The sequence below is a fragment of the Heptranchias perlo genome, chromosome 3, assembly GCF_035084215.1.
Source record: "Heptranchias perlo isolate sHepPer1 chromosome 3, sHepPer1.hap1, whole genome shotgun sequence".
In the NCBI taxonomy this organism is placed as follows: domain Eukaryota; kingdom Metazoa; phylum Chordata; class Chondrichthyes; order Hexanchiformes; family Hexanchidae; genus Heptranchias; species Heptranchias perlo.
In genome coordinates, this window is record NC_090327.1 from 72589419 (window position 1) to 72610583 (window position 21165).

Here is a 21165-nt window from a genome sequence, read left to right on the forward strand (position 1 = left end):
CTCTCCGGCATTCCCGATAGACTAGCCTATCGCGCATCGTCTTATTGCCGTTTGGTTATTTGGCTCGGCAGGATTTTTTTTTGAAATGGGAACTTGAAGTGTATTAATATTTAAAACATTCACTATGAAGAGTATTGTAATTGTATTAAATATATCAGTTAAAAATCCACTCTGTGTTTCGAATGTTTGAGTGACTCTCTGGGCGGTTGGTGCGGCGGCTGATTGGGCCGTTTGTCGGGCCGGGCATGCGCCGGGAGTCGCTGAGCGGGCGCCGGGCAGCGCGCGAGTCGGTGTGACTGTCAGGTGAGGAGAGGAGTCAGTGGGACCGGAGCGGAGCGGAGTCTGTCCCCGACTCGGGACAACAATAACCGGGGTTTATATTCAACCCTTTTATAGAGAGACCTGCGAATAACCGGGGGAGAGAGAGAGAGAGAGAGCGCGCTGGTGTGGTCTGTGCTTGGTTCAGAGCCAGCGGTCCGGCCCCCAGCCCTCGGCCCCCGGCCCCTCTCTCAGCCCGGGATGTGGGCACAGCTCGGCCCCCGGCCCCTCTCTCAGCCCGGGATGTGGGCACAGCTCGGCCCCCGGCCCCTCTCTCAGCCCGGGATGTGGGCACAGCTCGGCCCCCGGCCCCTCTCTCAGCCCGGGATGTGGGCACAGCTCGGCCCCCGGCCCCTCTCTCAGCCCGGGATGTGGGCACAGCTCGGCCCCCGGCCCCTCTCTCAGCCCGGGATGTGGGCACAGCTCGGCCCCCGGCCCCTCTCTCAGCCCGGGATGTGGGCACAGCTCGGCCCCCGGCCCCTCTCTCAGCCCGGGATGTGGGCACAGCTCGGCCCCCGGCCCCTCTCTCAGCCCGGGATGTGGGCACAGCTCGGCCCCCGGCCCCTCTCTCAGCCCGGGATGTGGGCACAGCTCGGCCCCCGGCCCCTCTCTCAGCCCGGGATGTGGGCACAGCTCGGCCCCCGGCCCCTCTCTCAGCCCGGGATGTGGGCACAGCTCGGCCCCCGGCCCCTCTCTCAGCCCGGGATGTGAGCACAGCTCGGCCCCCGGCCCCTCTCTCAGCCCGGGATGTGGGCACAGCTCGGCCCCCGGCCCCTCTCTCAGCCCGGGATGTGGGCACAGCTCGGCCCCCGAGCCTGGATCTCATTATATAATAAATATTATTGATACGGATCGCGGCAGATCCCAAGCCCAGTCTTGGCTGCTGCTAACACTGTCTCCAGGCCGGATGCAGCTATTTGTCTGACCCGATGATTCATTCAGTTTTACAAAGTTATTCCTTTTGTACATTTTGTTCTTGGTGATGGGACAGGGAGAAACGCCCTTTGTTATTTCTGTACGTTATGTGATTTTATTTTTTGCAGCTGGACCGATCTACACGTATGGTGAGTGTAATCTGGCAATACAGGTTAATATGTCATAGGAATTGATCAGTCACACTATCTGGAAATGCAGGGGACCCTGTGTCTGCAGGGCTATCGAAATGCTTAGATCTGTATAAAGAAGTCTTTCTTTAAAAATCGAAATTTGACTCCCGATAGCATTATACTCAGTATATCAACAAACGTTACTGTACTTGTGCATGTCAGCACACATTCACAACTAATTATTTACTTATCTAACATGAACTGAGCATGGTGACCGTATTTAGTATGTTGGAAAATAGCTGCTGCAAATATCTGGAAGGTTAAGCAGTGCGTGAGGTTTGTTTATAAGAGTGAATTGATGTTATATCTATATATTATCAAAAACCGTGCATCTATGTTCACTTGTCTACAAACTCTATTTCCAATTGCCGTGTTTTTGTGTCAACTTTGTCATTTATAATTTCATATGTTGACATTTATAATGGAAATTGCCTATGTAACCTTGAATCGGTGTAACTACACTGCCCCACTGGTGGCGCCACTAGAGGCCTCCGTTTTATATCTTCCAGCTGCTCAAACTGCAGAGAAACTCCTCCTTGCTAGGAGGCACATGGGTTGGGTTGATTTGCTCAGAGATTTCCACCCCCCCTCATATTGGCCTAATTGAACTCAGGCAGTTGCACAATGGGAAATTGTGGCATGAACTGCACCATCAGACAGGCTTGCTGTTTTCTAAATTTAAGGATCTTCCGTTAACAGCACCGCATATACATTTAATGCATTTGAGCCTTATGCAAGTTTTTTGTTTAATTTTTCTATCTTACTGATTATGAGGCGATTAATAGTTACATTGCATACTGGAACAGCTGATTTAAGGCCCCATTATGCAACATAATCTTATGAATTGGTTATGGCCAGAATAATCTGAATGCCATGCTAGTTTGTGTCTGTTTGTTCAGGCAGCTGACTATAATATACGTTTTCTTTTTGGATTGCACACCTCAAGATGCACTCTCAATGACGTGTGTGATAGTGCTTAGTTCTTTGCATTCTGGGGTAATCTATGCATAGTCTGTTACAAATTTTCAGCTGTAACTAGCCCTAACTATGACATTTTCTTCTGCTAGAACTAGTATTCTGAGCACTAGACAGTGTCACCAAGGTACAAGTGCATAAAAACAGGTAGCACATGTTGAGAAATTTCAGTTTTAAATGCTTTTTTAATTTATAAAGAAAAGTCATCTTAGTGTGTGCAAGTTCAGACGTGAAGTGCAGATTATTACAGAACAGATTTTATGAATATTTAATGCTTCTGTAGGGTGGCTTCATACTGAACCCTACTTTAATCTCATTTTGTTTTAATATACAGAGCATGGTGTCAATTCTGTAACTCCACAAATTAACAATCAAGTTACTTAAAAAGTAAAATTTAGCACCACTGAAGCAGTTTCAGCTTTGCACCGACACAACTTGTGTAGTGTTAATTGGATGTTAAAGCCCAAAGCAATACCACTTTTCACTGATGCTACAGTTGTAGTGTAAATACACCTTCAGATTGATATGTTTTTGCTCAGTAGCTGTCAGTTTATATATTATGTAATAGATTTTATTTGTTGCCAGTTGAACAGTTTTGTTATTAGTTGAAAATAAAACACTAATGAAGAATGTGTCTTATGAAATGTTTTTTAATTATATCCATGCCTGTATATGGCTGTCTGATTATATTATATTTTTCCTTCAGTTGAACTATGGGACTGCGTAAGACATCCAACCTACTACTTAACATGGATCGCAAAGCTGTGATGCAGCTCTAATGTTTTTATTCCTCATTCAGATGATTAGGATGATGTTGGAATATGCTGGAGTAGACATGGATTCAGTAAGTTAAATATCTTGTTCTTGATGACTTGTATTTTGAACTAACAGTATAATCTTGTAGAATTCCATAAGTAAACAAACTTTATATAAATAATCTGTTGGTAATCAGTAGCTCTGAACACAAACTAAGGTACCAGACATTAGGCAATCTGATATGTTCCACACTGCCTGTCAGTGCATTTGTTACTCTGATTGTTACTGCACTTGTTGGTAATCTTATGGTCTTAAATCATAGAGAATCTCTACGTTTTGAATTTGTCAATATTTCAAACATTCATTTGTAGCTGAAAATTAATTTTTCACTTAAAAGTTCTAGTCTCTGAATTTTTTAAAATTATTTCCAGCTGCAGTCGTTTTGGTCAAACAAACCGTATGGCTCATCTCGTAGTATTATTCGGAGAATAGGCACTAGCCTGCCTCTTAAACCATGCCCTAGAGTTCACTTTCAGGTAAGGCAACCAAGTAACAATCTTTGTTTGAATAGATATTAGTTACCTCAGTGGTGTAAATAAAGAACTGATCACTAATTTAAAGGTAAATGAGAAATGTGCATGTTTTTTAAAAACTTGGTTGCATTGTGATAGAGTGGTAGAATGCGGGGGTAGCTGGTTTGTGTCCATGATTCTCCATGTAATTGGGTATTTTTTGAAAATCATAGATTGAATAATTCAGTTGATTTAATGGTTCTTGTGGCTTGCTCAAGTGTTCAAATTATTTTGTGGAGTTTTTTTTGTCATACTGTATAATTGACTGTAGTAAGTAATTAATTGTGTTTCAGTACTGACATACAGGTGTCTTTGTTATGCGCTGCAGTTAAGGAAAAATTGGTAAAGAGGAGAAATTTAATGTCAACATTATCCATTCATTCGTTAATCTTTCTCTAACATGTCCTCTGGATCGATACAAAAATGCATTCTGTTACTGGGTTGGGGGTTACTTATTCCACTCAGTGGTGTAATAAATTATGTATGTCACTAATTGTCATCTCATTACAACTAGATTGTTCTATCTAGCACCATTATAGTAAGGGATTTTTAGACTTTTGGTCTCAAACTCTGGGTATATTTTCCTCTGCTTGATGATGCTAGCAAAAGAATTAGTATGAATATAAATTGGGGTTTGCACTGGGTTTGGCATCACAAGGTCAGATAGACAAATTTTTGTTTTGCAGTATTCTAATTTAGTAAAAGTAGATGTAGGAGAAATTATCTTCCTATAATAGTTGTACACTGCCTTGAAATAGGAAATTGTAAGCCTGAAATTGAAAGCAATTTAAAAACGTTCCTTCACTCCAGGTTTGTAATATTTTTTGTGTCCTTTTATCTTTTGAATGGCTTAACTGGTTCTCGCTTGATATCTTTATTAAAGGTATCTTGCCCAGGCCATTTATGACTATAATGTCTAATAATAATAAGCTTCTGTTGAGAATCAGAGTGACGCTTTGGTTGAAAATCCACAACTGTCATATACTTCATTGAATTTTAGAAAGTTGTAGTTTCTACTCCTTCCACATATCCCAGCCAAAAAATACACCAGTTCTCACAAGTGAACTTGGTGATTTTGAACAGCCATTCTGACATCAGAGATCTGTATCTTTCCAGTTAGGCTGTTGAAAACTGCTAAATTTGCTTTTCTGCTGTAATTGACTTAAATGAGATTGCTTTATTTTGAAGCAATATCAGTTTTGATCCAAAATCTATCGTTCATTGCACTGCTTTGAGTAGCTAGGGTAAAGAAATTGTTTAAATATTTGATGGCTGATATTTGACCATTGATTTGATATTCAGAATAATCTCTACTTTAAACAATCTAGGATGTCCTTGCAAATAAGATCCCACATGTTTTAAGGAAAGACAATAGCTATAGCCTTGGCATTTAGTTAATTATTGTGATATTTGACTTAACTATGAATCAAATAATGGAAATTAACTTTTAATAAACCATCTACATTAAGCAAAATAACAGGACTTCAAAGACCATGAATTCCCTTAAGGTGGTGCTGAGCATTGACGTCATTCATCTTCATTTTTTACACTATATAACATGTCTGAAAGATATTATGATTTTGTTTGAAATTTTCTGAGACACTTTATTTACTGTATTGTAAGATAGTTATCAATAACCTGACACAAGTCTTCAGAAATATCTTAATGTCAACTGTAACTATTTTCTGCTCTTGCAAGCCTTTTTTTCCCTCTTTATTCCCTCTTCTTTCTAATAGCTCTGTTCATGTTCTGATCGGACTGTGCAGAGTGCCTACTGCAGGTCAGTGGCCTATGATTGTTTAGAATTAAAAGCTTTACTAAAAATTTTGTTAGAGTTGCATGCAAGAAATGTGTTTGATCTACTGTTACCTGGAACATAATGCTTGTAATCCTGCAATATGTGGTTCAGCTTGAATATTTGGATAGGAAAACAAAATGCTCTTGGATTGTTGTGAGTAAGCACATAAGAATTTTTAAGTGCCTGACCACACAAAAACAGTTGCACTTTCACTTCTGGGGAACTGTGAAATTCTAAATCTAATATAGACTCTAGTGTAATGTCTGTTTGCTTTGCATGTTAAGCAGTCATTAATTACTTCTAAAGAAATAGTTAATGCTTCCAACTTTCCTTTTTGGTTGCCTATGGTTAGTACCCGTTACCTTTGGGATGCTGAATTTCCCCCCCCCCCCCCCGATTATCATATTGTTGTTCCTTACTCATCTAAACACCTCATGTATGCCAGTTACTTTCTGTCCTTATTGCTTCAGCAGCCACCCCTTCTGTTCTTGCTCTATCCACCCTTTTGATGGCATTATAATACCCCCTACCAATTGTGCCACTCATCTATCTAGCTTAATAGATCTATTTTTGGAAATTATTCTGTACCCTGTTATCTCCATCCACTGTCTACATTCTGCTGTGACTGTGATGCCAATAATCTAATTAGCTTTCTACACATCATATTTCGATCACCTCTAGTGCTACTTACATTATTAAACTTTGGGGGTGAATTTCCACAGTAGTTTTCCCAATCATCTGCCATAACTTCGGTGCAAGAGCCGTGGTAACCTGGGGAAAATGGCGTACACAATATTTTCGGATTCTTAGTTACATAGTTATGTAGGATCTACAGCAGAGAAACAGGCCATTAGGCCCAACCTGTCTATGCTGGCATTTATGCTCCACAAGAGCCCCCAACCACCCCTCTTCTAACCCAATCAGCATTTTTTTTTTTATTCGTTCATGGGATGTGGGCGTTGCTGGCGAGGCTAGCATTTATTGCCCATCCCTAATTGCCCTTGAAAAGGTGGTGGTGAGCCACCTTCTTGAACCGCTGCAGTCCGTGTGGTGAAGGTTCTCCCACTGTGCTGTTAGGAAGGAAGTTTCAGGATTTTAACCCAGCGACAATGAACGAACGGCGATATATTTCCAAGTCGGGATGGTGTGTGACTTGGAGGGGAACGTGTGCAGGTGGTGGTGTTCCCATGTGCCTGCTGCCCTTGTCCTTCTAGGTCGTAGAGATTGCGGATTTGGGAGGTGCTGTCAAAGAAGCCTCGGCGAGTTGCTGCAGTGCATCCTGTGGATAGTACACACTGCAGCCACAGTGCGCCGGTGGTGGATGGGGTGCCAATCAAGCGGGCTGCTTTGTCCTGGATGGTGTTGAGCTTCTTGAGTGTTGTCGGAGCTGCACTCATCCAGGCAAGTGGAGAGTATTCCATCAAACTCCTGACTTGTGCCTTGTAGATGGTGGAAAGGCTTTGGGGAGTCAGGAGGTGAGTCACTCGCCACAGAATACCCAGCCTCTGACCTGCTCTTGTAGCCACAGTTTTTATGTGGCTGGTTCAGTTAAGTTTCTGGTCAATGGCGACCCCCAGGATGTTGATTGTGGGGGATTCGGCGATGGTATTTCCGTTGAATGTCATGGGGAGGTAGTTAGACTCTCTCTTGTTGGAGATGGGCATTGCCTGGCACTTGTCTGGCACGAATGTTACTTGCCATTTATCAGCCCAAGCCTGGATGTTATCCTTCTATTCCTTACTTAATCATGTGCTTATCTAGCTTCCCCTTAAATGCATCTATGCTATTTGCCTCAACTACTCCTTTTGGTAGCGTGTTCCACATTCTTATCACTCTTTAGGTAAAGAAGTTTCTCCTGAATTCCCTATTGGATTTATTAGCGACTATCTTATATTTATGACCTCTAGTTTTAGACACCTCCACAAGTGGAAACATTTTCTCCACGTCTACGCTATCAAACCCCTTCATTATCTTAAAGACCTCTATCAGGTCACTGCTCAGCCTTCTTTCTAGAGAAAAGAACCCCAGCCTGTTCAGCCTTTCCTGGTAAGTATATCCTCTCTGTTCTGGTATTAAACTTGTGAATCTTTTTTGCACCTTCTCCAATACTTCTTTATCCATTTTATAATATGGAGACCAGAACTATGCACAGTATTCCAAGTGTGGTCTAACCAAGGGTCTGTACAAGTTTGACATAACTTCTCCTCTAGAAATGAATCCCAGTGGTTGGTTTGCTTTTTTTATGGCTTTATTAACCTGCGTCGCTTCTTTTAGTGATTTGTGTATCTGCACCCCTAGATCCCTTTGCTCCTTTACCCCATGTAGACTCTTATTATCCAAGCAGTATGTGGCCTCCTTATTCTTCCTATCAAAATGCACCACCTCACATTTAACTATATTGGAATTCATTTGCCATTTACATGCCCATTCTGCAAGTTTATTAATGTCTTCCTGTATTTTGTCACATTTTCCTTTGAAATAACTACACATCCCAGTTTGGTGTCGTCCTCAAATTTTGAAATTGTACTTCCGAATCCCGAGTCCAAATCATTAATTGTGAACAACAGTGGTCCCAGCACCGATCCCTGTGGAACACCACTTCTCACCCTTTGCTAGTCCGAGTAGCTACCCGTTACCCCTATTCTCTGTTTTCTGTTTTGTAGCCAGTTTGCTATCCATTCTGCTATCTGTCCCCTGACTCCATGTGCTCTGATCTTAGTCTGACCTCTGATCTGCTGCAGGGCATTCTGGAGGGGGAGGGTGAACAGCCAGTAGTCGTGGTCCATATCGGTACCAACGACATAGGTTTAAAAAAAAGGATGAGGTCCTGCATGGTGAATTTAAGGAGTTAGGAGATAAATTAAAAAGCAGGACCTCAAAGGTAGTGATCTCAGGATTACTACCAGTGCCTCGTGCTAGGAACAGGAGAATAGACCAGATGAATGCGTGGCTGCACGGATGGTGTAGGAAGGAGGGATTTAGATTCCTGGGACATTGGGACCGGTTCTGGGGAAGGTGGGACCTGTACAAGCGGGACGGGTTACACCCAAGCAGGACCGGGACCGATGTCCTCGTGGGAGTGTTTGTTAGTGCTGTTGGGGAAGGTTTAAACAAGAATGGCCGGGAGACAGGAGGGGGAAACAAGGATAGAAATAAAAGACAGAAAGGGAAGAAGCAATAGTGGAAGGCAGAGAAAACAAGGGCAAAAAACAAATAGGGCCATAGTGCAAAATAGAACTAAAATGACTAGCAATCTTAAAAAGACAAGTCTAAAGGCATTGTGTCTTAATGCGCGGAGCATTCGCAATAAGGTAGATGAATTAACAGCGCAGATAGATATTAACGGTTATGATATAGTTGCGATTACGGAGACATGGCTACAGGGTGACCAAGGATGGGAACTGAACATCCAGGGGTATTCAATATTTAGGAAAGACAGGCAAAAAGGGAAAGGAGGTGGGGGTAGCATTGTTAGTAAAGGAGGAAATCAATGCAATAGTGAGGAAGGATATTAGCTCGGAAAATCACGATGTGGAATCTGTATAGGTGGAGCTAAGGAAACACCTTGGGGCAGAAAACGTTAGTGGGGGTGGTCTAAAGGCCCCCAAACAGTAATGGAGATGTAGGGGAGGGCAATAAACAGGAAATTAGAGACGCATGCAAGAAGGGTACAGCTATAATCATGGGTGACTTTAATCTACATATAGATTGGTCAAACCAAATTAGCAATATTACTGTGGGGCAGGAATTCCTGGAGTGTGTACGTGATGGGTTTCTAGACCAATATGTTGAGGAACCAACTAGGGAACAGGCGATCCTAGGCTGGGTATTGTGCAATGAGAAAGGATTAATTAACAATCTTGTGCGGGATCCCTTAGGGAAGAGCGACCATAACATGATAGAATCCCTCATTAAGATGGAGAGTGAAGTAGTTGATTCCGAAACTAAGGTCCTGAATCTAAATAAAGGAAATTACGAAAGTATGAGGTGCGAGTTGGCTATGATAGATTGGGGAACTTTACTAAAAGGGATGACGGTGGATAGGCATTGGCTAATATTTAAAGAACATGTGCAGGAATTACAACAATTATTCATTCCTGTCTGGTGCAAAAATTTTTCCACATCTTGGTCCTAAATGGCTGCCCCCTTATCTTGAGACTATGACTCCTAGTTCTAGACTCTCCAGCCAGGGGAATCAGCCTCTCAGCATCTACCCTGTCAAGCCTTCTAAGAATGTTATACGTTTCAATGAGATCACCTCTCATTCTTCTAAACTCCAGAGAATATAGGCCCATTCTATTCAATCTCTCATAGGACAATTCTCTTATCCCAGGAATCGATCCTTCCTTCGCTAAGGAGAACAAAACTCCAGATGTGGTCTCACCAGAGCCCTATATAATTGCAGCAAGACCTCCTTACTCTTAACCTTTATTGCAAGGGGCATGGAGTATAACATACAATTTCCATTCCTAATTGCTTGCTGTACCTACATGTTAACTTCCTGTGTTTCATGTACAAGGACACCGAAATCCCTCTGACAACCAACATTTCTTCATCTCTCTCCTTTTTAAAAAATATTCTGCTTTTCTATTCTTCCTACCAAAGTGGATAATTTCATAATTCCCCATATTACACTCCATCTGCCACCTTCTTGCCCACTCACTTAACCTGTCTATGTCCCTTTGCAGCCTCTTTGCATCCTTGCAGCTTACTTTCCCACCTAGCTTTGTATCATCAGCAAACTAGGATGCATTATACTCAGTCCCCTAATCTGAGTCATTGATATATACTGTAAGCAGCTTATGCTGGTGATGCTGAAGCTCAACAGCAATAAAGTAATAGGAAATATTCCGTTACCCTACTGCTTATTACTGTGGGAGTGATTATGATGCCAAATTAAGTATCTTATCGGCTGCTAAGTACCCCTGCAGACAGAAATGGTAATTATGATTCTTTATGATGATACCTCGATTTGTTAGTATGGTCTGGGGATTCTCTTCAGATTGATGTTGTGTGGACAATGAGGCATCAGAAGCAGAAAGGACACCTCAACTGCAACCATCTTGAATAAACGTGTAAATCACGCCGCTGCCAGGTCTTCAGCGCCATTATTTTTCCGTTAAAGTGACAGCGGTGTTCACACTGGCTTAAATACAGCAAATTCGCAATCGCCATTGATTTTAGTGGCGGGGGTGGCTATTATAAATACCAATTAGCTGTTTTAGACGATGCGTAATGGCGGAGCGGTGCAAAAGTCTCTGGAGATTATGGCTTAAGTTAGTCACGCCATAATTTCCTGGAACTTCTGCGCTAGAGTAACGGTGTACGCCATGATTTCAGCAAATTCTGGACCAACACGTGGCTAACTATGTCGAGAACCAGGGGCAGTCATACTAATACATTGAGGTATCATAAGGTTCCCGCTTGGGAACATTAAAGGAATAAGTATCTGATTTTCTATACCTGGGTTATGTAAAGTTCTGCCAAGTGAAAGATATTTTCCATAGAAAAGAGATTGTTTACAGCAGTCTGTCCAAGGTGCGTTTTCTAAAAAATCTTGCGTCCTATTAACTGCAGAATTTTTCAGCCACTCAGTATTTAAAAATGACTGGATATTATATAAGCTTGGCTCCAAAACATTGTTTTCAACCCTTCAAACTCTGCACCCAACTCTTACACATTCAATACCTGTTTCTGTTTTGAAGTAGGGTGCTCAGAAGTATTGTTTTCTTTGCATTGTGAGAACTGAATAATCATCTTGTTGTTTTAAAACGTCTTTAATAGATTTTCCATGGCTTTGGAGAAGCTGTTCAAAGTATAGCAGAGTCAGAGGATGGTGCAGTTGCTTCCCTGGCTGACGTAGGATGGATTGTTAGTGATCAGGGGGAGTCATTTACCAAGTTGAGGTATGTTTTATCATCTATCCATTGCTTTAAAAACTTGCAATACGTATTACATGGCTTTTGTTGTGTTGCCAATACAGTACCCAACTCTGTTATGAACTCTGCAGCGCTTCAGATAAGTCTTCAACAATAAGGTTGTACAGCATACACTACTGAGATGTAGCACCAAACTTAGTAATATTTTTGTTCTTCAATTTACAATGCTTGGCACGTGAGTTTACAATTACTATATAAACTTGCCATCTAACAGACACTAATTCCCTGGCACTGTTAAACTAACAGTAATGGAAATGAGCTGTCAGGGTGAGAAAATTACAAATGCCTCTAGGCTCAACTATTCCAATGCTCTCCTGACCAGCCTCCCATCTTCCACCCTCCATAAACTTGAGCCCATCCTAAACTCTGCTGCCCATATCCTAACCCATCACTCCTGTGCTTGCTGACCTACATTAGCTCCTGGTCCACCAACGTCTCAAATTTAAAATTCTCGTCCCCATGTTCAAACCCCTTCTGGGCCTTGCCCCTCCCTATCTCTGTGGGCTCCTCAGCTCTACAACCCTCCGAGAAGTTTGCATTCCTCCAATTCTGTCCTCTTCTGCATCCCCACACCCTGTGCCCCATTATTGGTGGAAATGCCTTTAGCTATCTAGGCATTAAGTTTTAGAATTTCCTAAACGCCTCTGCCTTCACCTCTCTCTCCAACTTTAAGACCCTCACTGAAACCTACTTCTTTGACCAAGCTTTTAATCACCCCTCCTAATATATCTTTCTTGTCTGATTACACATCTGTGAACCCCCTTGGGACTTTTCCTACATTCAAGGTACAAGTTCTTGACTTTTTTAAAATGCTAATTTTGTTGTTACCATGCAGACCTTTGGGTAGGGTCTCCCTCCTTGCTAGGTTGCTCCGATGGGGAATGTCTCAGTGTGGCTCTTTCTAGCAGTGGCGGTGCAATTTCAAATTGGCTTGAACACTGCTCGGCAGCCACTCAACTTGTTAAACTGGCTGTGAATGTAGATCCTTTCCTTTCCACTTATTTTTAAATAATTGTGAGCCCCGCAGCCTCCTTTAAAAGATTTCAGTGATCGACCCGCCTCCGCTAAAAGCAGAAGTGGATGGGTTGGAGGCGAGTTGGGTCGGGTTTGACATTTTTACAATTTTTATCTTCCCACCTGCCCCCAACCCACCCATTCTTGGGGGTTAAAATTCCCTCCGTGTCTAACCTGTGAATTACTTGGGCTAATAATCCTTAGTGCTAAGTGCAAAAACTGGAAAAACATTCTGTTCCCCATACATTTTTTTTTATTTGGTAGAGCAATGTATGGAGGACAAAAATTGAACTGTTGTCAATTTTGAAAGTAATAATGATGCATAAAGATTCTGATTTAAACTAGCACAGATCATACAATTGATGCTTTCATAGTGTTGACTTGTTAAGTTTAAAAACAGTTGCAAGGTTGACAGTATCTTGGTGGTTTTGGTTGAATCGGATCTTGGAGCAGGATCGCTAATAATTTGCTTTGCAGTATGGAAATCCCCAAGTTGCTGTTAGCCCATACTGAATAGTGCAGGTCTCGAATCCACTGATGCACCCCAATTCAAACTATTTGAGTCCTTTGTCACAATCTATTCTTTTTAGTTGAGCTCATAAATATCCATCAAGCGTGTTGCAGTATACAAGAGTAGAAGAAATCTTCAAACAAATTCAATGATAGAACATGATTTATGAATATATGAAGTAGTTACTTTTCTAATTCCGTACATTATTTCACATTTATTTGGTCAGCATTGTGCCTTTACAATCTGGTAAAATTTTGAAATCTGATTTCTTTCAACATGTAATTTCTCCTTTTCACAGTCTTGTAAATTTTCACATCGTTCACCTGACGAAGGGGGAAGCCTCCGAAAGCTTGTGAATTTAAAATAAAATTGCTGGACTATAACTTGGTGTTGTAAAATTGTTTACAATTGTCAACCCCAGTCCATCACCGGCATCTCCACATCATGACATTGTAAATTTTCAGCATGGCATCTTCTGTTTATATTTTACAGTTCCACTGTTCAGTGTTCTACTGATATCTTTATAATTAATGAACATTTCTACAATTAAGGTTAAGAAATAGAGTTGGTGAAATGTAAAGAATTGTGCTACACACAGACTTTATGTACTTATACAGGAACTATTCTCAAATATTTTAAATAGGGGCTTCTAGTTTTGGAAAGACAATGGTCTCGATATTGCCAGGGCTGCGGGTTCGCAGCGGGGAGGCTATTGGGTGCGTGGGTAACGCGCCCGGCGAAATCAGTCTGCCCTGCGCGCGATCGCAGCCTAATTGGATCCACTTACCTGGTCTTCCGGGTTCCCCACTGCTGAGCTGCGTGTCTGGCGGACTGCGCATGCGCAGTAAGCTCTGTCAGCTGGAGGAGCTCTATTTAAAGGGGCAGTCCTCCACTGACTCATGCTGCAACAAATAGGAAAAAATACAGCATGGAGCAGCCCAGGGGGAAGGCTGCTCCCAGTTTAATGATGCCTCACTCCAGGTATCATTAGATGGGGTGAGGAGGAGGGGGAGGACAGAGATTTCCCCCCCCCCCCCCCTGGTGGGCGGGAGGAAGCGGCCTGCCTCTGCCACCAGGAAGGCCGGGCTCGAGGTGGCAGAGGAGGTCACCTGCACCACCAACATATCGCCCACCTGCATACAGTGCAGGAGGCGCTGCAATGACCTAAGTAGGTCAGCCAAAGTGAGTACACTTACTCATTCCCCTACACTCCGTCTGCCACATCACCGCCCCCACCGCACATCTCCTTCTGCACTGCCAACACTACTCTTGTCACATCACCCCTCACACCCACTCAAGCCTCATCCTCATCTTACCTGCACTTACTCACCTCGCCAGTACTCATCCCGCCACTACCACTCAACCCAATCCTCATACAATCTCATGGCTCTATCTCGCACTCACCCTCTCGTGCATCTCTTTCACGGTCAGCCGCACTCAACCTGCCACTACCTGTGCTGCAGCCACAAGGCATGCATCACATATGTGCAGTAGGAAGCGTAAGGCAAACGTGTTATGAGCATGAAGGGGATGCACAAGGGTGTTTGAGGGTTTGTCATGGTTTTTACTTCCATTGATTTCTGACCAACTCACATTACATATTATATTGGCACCACTACTGCCATGTCTTTGCGAATCTTGTCTGGTTTGTGCAATAATGCCCTTTCCTGAGGATCATAATGAAGACCCACACCTGATGCCACCCATTGTGTCACTGCAAAGTGGGTGTAGGTGTATTTGCAGGGCTCTTTTGTGCAGACGACTGAGAGATGTCGGTGATGTCCCTGGTGGCACCCTGGAAGGATGCGGAGGAAAAGTTGTTGAGGACAGTGGTGACTTTGACAGCGACAGGTAAGAAGATGGTGCTCGGGCCAGCTGGGAGCAGCTCGGCATGAAGGAGGCTGCAGATATCCACGACTACATGTCGAGTGACTCTGAGCCTCCGTGTGCACTGCTGCTCAGAGAGATCCAGGAAGCTGAGCCTCGGTCTGTGGACCATGTGGCGAGGGTAGTGCCCCCTGCAATGCATCTCTCTCTGGTTGCCCTCCCTCCTGCTGTGCAGGTGGATGTGTCACAGCACTGTGTTGTGGAGCTCCACGTGTCAGAGGTGGCCGGCGAGGCTGTTCGCCCTCCGAGGAGGTCATGACTGCAGCTACGGCGGCCCCCATCTGGAAGATGTACATCTGAGGGGGTCCGCAAGGTAGGTACATGTCTCTGCACCCCGGGGTAAGTGTGCAAGTTGGTGACTTTGATTGTCAGGAGGAGGGTGGTGGAGGCCAAACTTTGTCCTAAGTGACAGAGTGGCCTCCTGCAATGAGTGAGGGTCCCCCCCCCTACCTGTCAAATGGACCTTTGCAGCTGCCACAGGCTGATAGCTGCAACACGTCCATTTCAACTGGGAGTGTTTCCCCCAGTATGGGAAACAGTCCCAGTTGTTTCTAAAATCCCACCCCTCCTGACATATTCCCTTAATCAGGTCTGTTAATGACCTGAAATAGCTTGATAAATATTGTTAAGTGGCACCCCGCCGGCTTTAATTGCCTGTGGGAGTCCCACATGCAGGGGCTGCACGTGCACGTCGGTGCGTCTGTGGGGAACCCGGAAGTGGGCGGGTTGGAGCCGGGCTCCCGACCCGCTCCGGGATTCCCCGATTTTCGGAGCCCCCCGCCAGGAACGCACCCGATAGCCGGTGCTAAAATGGAGCCCAATGTTTGTACTCTCTGAATTGCAGTGATATGCAGTTTGTCACGACCTCTGGCTATGTTGATGCTTGAAATTGGGATGACTCACAGCATTGGTACATGTTTATTAAGACACCCATGTAGCAAAGATTTTATTTGAATCTTCACAAACTGAATTTTCTACAGGACAAATTCCTAATTCTCCAACCCATGCTCCCATCTAGGGAAGGTCTACTCCAGGAGCACCACTTTGCTGAATTTGTCTTTCTATTCCTTTCAGGTATAGCATAACTAAAATGTTTGTTCTAATTTTCTATTTGCTGACTGGTTTTCTCTCGCTGTTTTTTTCCCATGCTATTGCGTGTCAGAGGAAATGCACCCTTGTTAGTACCATTACTAGTCACCAGAAGGTACACATAAAACATGTTTAACTGCCCTTCTCTACACTGATGGGTTGGCTGAGATTGAAAGCTCATAATATGAGAGAATAACAGGTGGGGACTTGCATCCTACTATATCTGGCACAGAAAGTTTCAATTCATGTCCAGGACTTGAGTTGGAATGCAAGCAAGACCAATAGAATGAAGGTTTCCTTCCTGTTCTGGCAATTAGGGTCCTATGTAAATTGAGTTTGGCCAGATTCAATCCAGTTCCTAATGGGCACAGCCCCATACCACAGTAATTCTGCTCAAGTTGGCAATTTCACTCTTTAGGCCTCAAGAATAAGTCGATGGGTAGTGAAAAATTCATGCTGATCTGTTTTCTGAACAAAGTTCTTACAACAATAATTGTACCATGATACTATGCTAAAATTAATTTTTGACTACATTAGTCATTCCGTAAAAACATTTCTAATCAGACGTGTGTTTACATTAATCTATTATATTAGAAAATCTCCTGTGGCATTGTCCGTGGTGTGTTGGAGGATACAGTTTTATAATAATAGAGGTGAAATCAACAAAGTATAACAGGAAAGGTGTTATAGGAAATAAGTGACACACTTGTAGGAAGTGCGTTATACCTAAGACTTTTAATATTTAAACTTTGTTCAGGTGATTCATGTGTACAAGTTGTTAATGGGAAATGATTTAAAATGTATCTTTTAACTTGAATGAATATTGCATTAAGAATGTTATTTAGGTAATGCCTATATATACCCAATTCAGTTGTGTTTTTAAACAAAATCAATTTGTGTATTCTCAAATTTTTTTTTAGTTTAAGGATTTTTATTAATGTTGCTGGCTTGGTTACAGAAAAGGAACTAATAAAAGCACTCTGTATTCTTGATGTTCTCTGCATGTTTAACTTTCTGGAAGTTGACCATGGCTTTCATACAGTAGGCAGCACAGTCTCATAACTCTTGAATTTGCTAGCCATTATTTAAGGTTAGCATACAGTACTTATCCACTTGGTCAGAATAAAAGCCAAAATGGATTGGATGCATTCATGTTTTAAATGGAAAATTGTTCCCATGCAGCACACCATTTATAATAACTTGCTCTCTGATTTCAAAGTTTACCAACCCAAAAAAATCTGCTGTGCAAGCATTACTGCAAATTAGTAATCATCACTTTTTCTTTAAGTGCTCCTATTGGAGAGTGACAATAGTAAATCAGTAACTCTTTTTTGGTTTCCACCTCTATTGCTATAATGCTCCATAAGTTGCTAACACATTACTCCTGATAAAATGCTAGTACATCAGTACTGTGATGTCCTGTGTGCACTCTCAGCCAATTACTAAGCTACATTTCTGTAAAGTTATGTTACACAAAATCTACAGGGAATATGCTTTTAGTTTTTACTTTGGTGGACTTTGACATTTCAAAAGGGAATTGAATAAATACTTGAAGGGAAAAAAATTACAGGGGAATGGGACTAATTGGATAGCTCTTTCAAAGAGCCGTCACAGGCACGATGGTGAGTGGCCTCCTCCTGTGCTGTACCTACTATGATTTGATTATCTTGCCTTCATGCTAATCCTTGATGTTCACAACTACTTGCAAAAGAAGCATTTTGCTATTTTCTTTAAATACATAATTGGACAGTGCTGACTAAAAATTGAACCTATAAAGCAAAAAGTATCTTTTTCACCATTCAAATGTATGGGAATTTGTACCTGTGTAAATGTTCCTTTTGGCATTCCAATTAACTTGCCTATTATCACGTTTCTTTTTGCACCCTCAGATCTGAGATTCGTCCTGGATGTGCTGACCTCTCTGAATGTCAGGCTCCATCTTTTGCAAGACCCATCAGCAGGCAAGCTTCCTTACCAAATTTGAGGAATTGCAAAACGGAACCTGCAACTCCCACACTGGCCAGTGATGCAGCACTGGAAAAAATCAACGTATTGGAGAATGAACTTGCTAAGTTACGGGAACAGATTGCCATGATTGTGACTATACAAGAACAAAACAGCCTTTTGGCAGGTATATGCAATATTTATGTTTAGATGATAGCCATTTAAATTCTTGCAGGCTTCACTGTTTCATACTCTTCTACTGATCAGGCCGGTGCTGTTGCTGAGTTCTTTGCTCTCTGAATGACCATAAATAACTAGTGACTCCATCTACTCACCACGTGGGTAGGGACAGCCCTGATATTGATCATGTTGCAATTTCAGGGGTTATGAGTCAGCTTGCTGGGGCAGCCTTTAAGGATTATTTGCTGTAATTTCTATGTTGAATTGCTGCTTTTCTATCTATGCAGTACAAAGACAGACTTGTCCATGTGTAATCCATTATCATGTTGCTCAGCAACCTCTTAAATCATTTCACAAACAATGAATTATGTTGAAGTGCTCTGACTGTTGTTATTTAGGTAAATATGGTAACCATTTGTGCATAGCAAAATTACACAAACAACAATGAGATGAATTCCTAATGAATCTGCTCTTGATGGTGTTGGTTTGAGGGAGGAATGTTGGCTCGGACACCAAGAGAACCTCTTGTTGCTTCCTTGTAACTTGCTTCGTTGGCACCTATTTAAACTATGGGAAGAGGCAGATCAGACCTCATTGTTTGTCTCATGAAAAGAAGTGTTAGCTATCTTTCTACCCCTCCGTATCTGCTCTTTCTGGTTCCTTGCCAATGCCTTTGTAATAGTGTGAATCTTCCTTTCCATTCCTTTTCCGTCCCAATGGTGTATTTCTTAGCTCCCTAAATTTTAAAAAAAATTGACTTCCCTTTCTCCTTGAAACCTGAAGCAACACAATGGCAGAGCAGAGTCATAGCAGCCGAGGCATAAAGTGCAACACAGTCCTGATGGAAGAGAAGTTCAGGAATCGGACAAATCGAATATGAGCAGAGTTCCAGCCTTTGTAAAGAGCATCATAAAAACATGGAATAAGTGGGGTTGGGGGATGGGGAATGTGCTCTGTACAATTAGCTTGTAGCTTGAAGTTGAAGATTGAGCTAAAATGCACCCACCCACTATTAGGGGAGGGGATCTTAAGCAGTGTAGGAGAGGACACTGGAGGGAAAAGGACAAAGGATGGCAATGGACAGCCATGGATAAAATTGCAAATGAGAGGAGCTCAGGCTGTCAGCCTAGGTGCTATCTCCCATACAAAAGGAAAGTGCTATATAGGTTTGTTATAATTTTTCAAATACTTTCTTTATGCATCTTGCAAATCTAACCCTCTTTGTTACAAACTGGATAGCCAGGTGTTGAAGGATAGAATACTAGAGCCTTGTGTTCAGTTGCTTTCAAGCCTTTATTCTCCGATCAATATTATCCACACCCCAGATAAGCTCGAGGTCAAGAGAGTCCTCAATTGATAAGCACCACCTAAATACAATTAACACTAATTGATATAAATCACATGGGTACACTTAACACTCAACGCATAATATTCCTCCATATATCAACAAAGTTGTCTTTGCTATCCCTTTGAATTTCAAATTCTTCATTTCAAGCTGTCTGCAAGAAGTTTTGTTTCCTGTTTTACAACAAACGCTTCTCTTAACTCTTTTTGAAACCCAAGTCTATCTAAGACTTGAAGTTTGCTTCTAATTTGGAGAGGCTCTTTGTTGGACTCCCAGACAGGATACAAGAAGTTTGTCATCTGATAGGATGGAGGTTAGAGATGAATTGCCTATCAACATGCATGTGTGTGTGCTTTTCTTCTCTTTTTTCACCTTCAATTGTTCTTTTTTGAGCTCCAAAACCTCATCTACATTTTCTTTCTTCCAACTTTCTCTCTGTGCTTAAGTCAAGACTCATCATGCAGGCTCCTGTTCTAACCCCTTCTTTCCTAAATCTCTGGAACTCCATTGTTTTCTCTGCCATTTCTCCCTTGTTCAATCTTCATCACCTAATCACTACTTCTGATTTTCTTAGCTTTTTTGCTTTTTAAAAAAAGAACTTTGATGTCACTTGGCTTTGTTCCTTTAACTCGGTTTAAAAATGTAAGAAAAGTAAGGGACAAGAAAAGCCATACAGCCGAGTGAAACTTATCCTTCCAGTACTGTAGCTGTACCATCACTGCATCCAACTATGTCTTGAAGAATTCCAACACATTTGCCTCCACTATCCTCTCTGGTAAACCGTTCCAAACATTTTTTGAATTGAGTTTTAAAATTGAGTGTTCTTCCTTTAAAGTATCTAAAGGCCAAAGGTGCTTCAAGGAAGAACTTCTCAATTTAAAAAAAACCTCTGGCCTTTCTGCATAATGCACATGTTTTAACACTGCAGACAGTAATATTTTGTCAAATTGGTGGTGTTAATTGGTGAATAAAACCAGTAAAAAGAGGTAACAGACCTTTTTTGTCTTTTTAAAGGACCTGTATCCTTTCTTTTAAAAAAAAATGTTCTTTGGATATTGGCAGCACTGTCAAGACAAGATTTCTTGCTCATTCCGAGTTATTCTGAGGGCATTAAGAGTCAACCACATAATGTGGGTCTGGAGTCGCATGTAGGATAGCCCAGGTAGGGGTGGCAGATTCCCTCCTCTGAAGGACATTAGTGAACCAGTTGGGTTTTTAATGACAATCCAGCAACTTTCATGGTTATTTTATCTATTGCCAGCCCACAAATTATCAGATATGTTGAATTCAGTTTCCCAACTTGCCAGGGTGGTATTTGAACTCATGACCTCTGGGTTGCTATTCCAGTATAATAACCACTAGGCTACTGTACCCTATTCACACTTTTATCACCCCCAGAATCGATTAGTCCAGTGTTCTCCTCATTGGCCTTCCAGTCTTCACCCTCCATAAACTGCAACTTGTCCAAAACACAGTTGCCCACATCATGTCTCACACAAAGTTCCACTCGCATGTCACTCCCGCTGATCACTGGTTTCCATTCCCCAATGTATCTAACTTAAAATCTTTATAATCATCTTAAAATCTTTCCATGGTAATTTTTCAAGGGTCCCTGACAGCCACCTGACGATACAAGATTATCGAACTTTGTAAGTTTATTACATGAATAATAAGAAATGTGGTACCTAGGGAAGTAATACTTCATTGTATAATTGTATAATAAATATGTAG

General features: G+C 42.2%; 1 protein-coding gene across 1 annotated transcript in view; it reads left to right on the top strand.

Moving 5' to 3' along the window:
- Positions 1–77: 77 nt before the first annotated feature.
- Positions 78–21165, top strand: part of mtfr1 (mitochondrial fission regulator 1) — a 36069-nt gene continuing 14981 nt past the window's right edge. The window contains exons 1-5 of the mRNA XM_067980194.1: positions 78–303; positions 3106–3243; positions 3587–3691; positions 11310–11431; positions 17855–18096. Coding sequence (XP_067836295.1) covers positions 3178–3243; positions 3587–3691; positions 11310–11431; positions 17855–18096 — 535 coding nt within the window. The 5' untranslated portion in view covers positions 78–303; positions 3106–3177. The remainder of the gene's footprint in view (positions 304–3105; positions 3244–3586; positions 3692–11309; positions 11432–17854; positions 18097–21165) is intronic.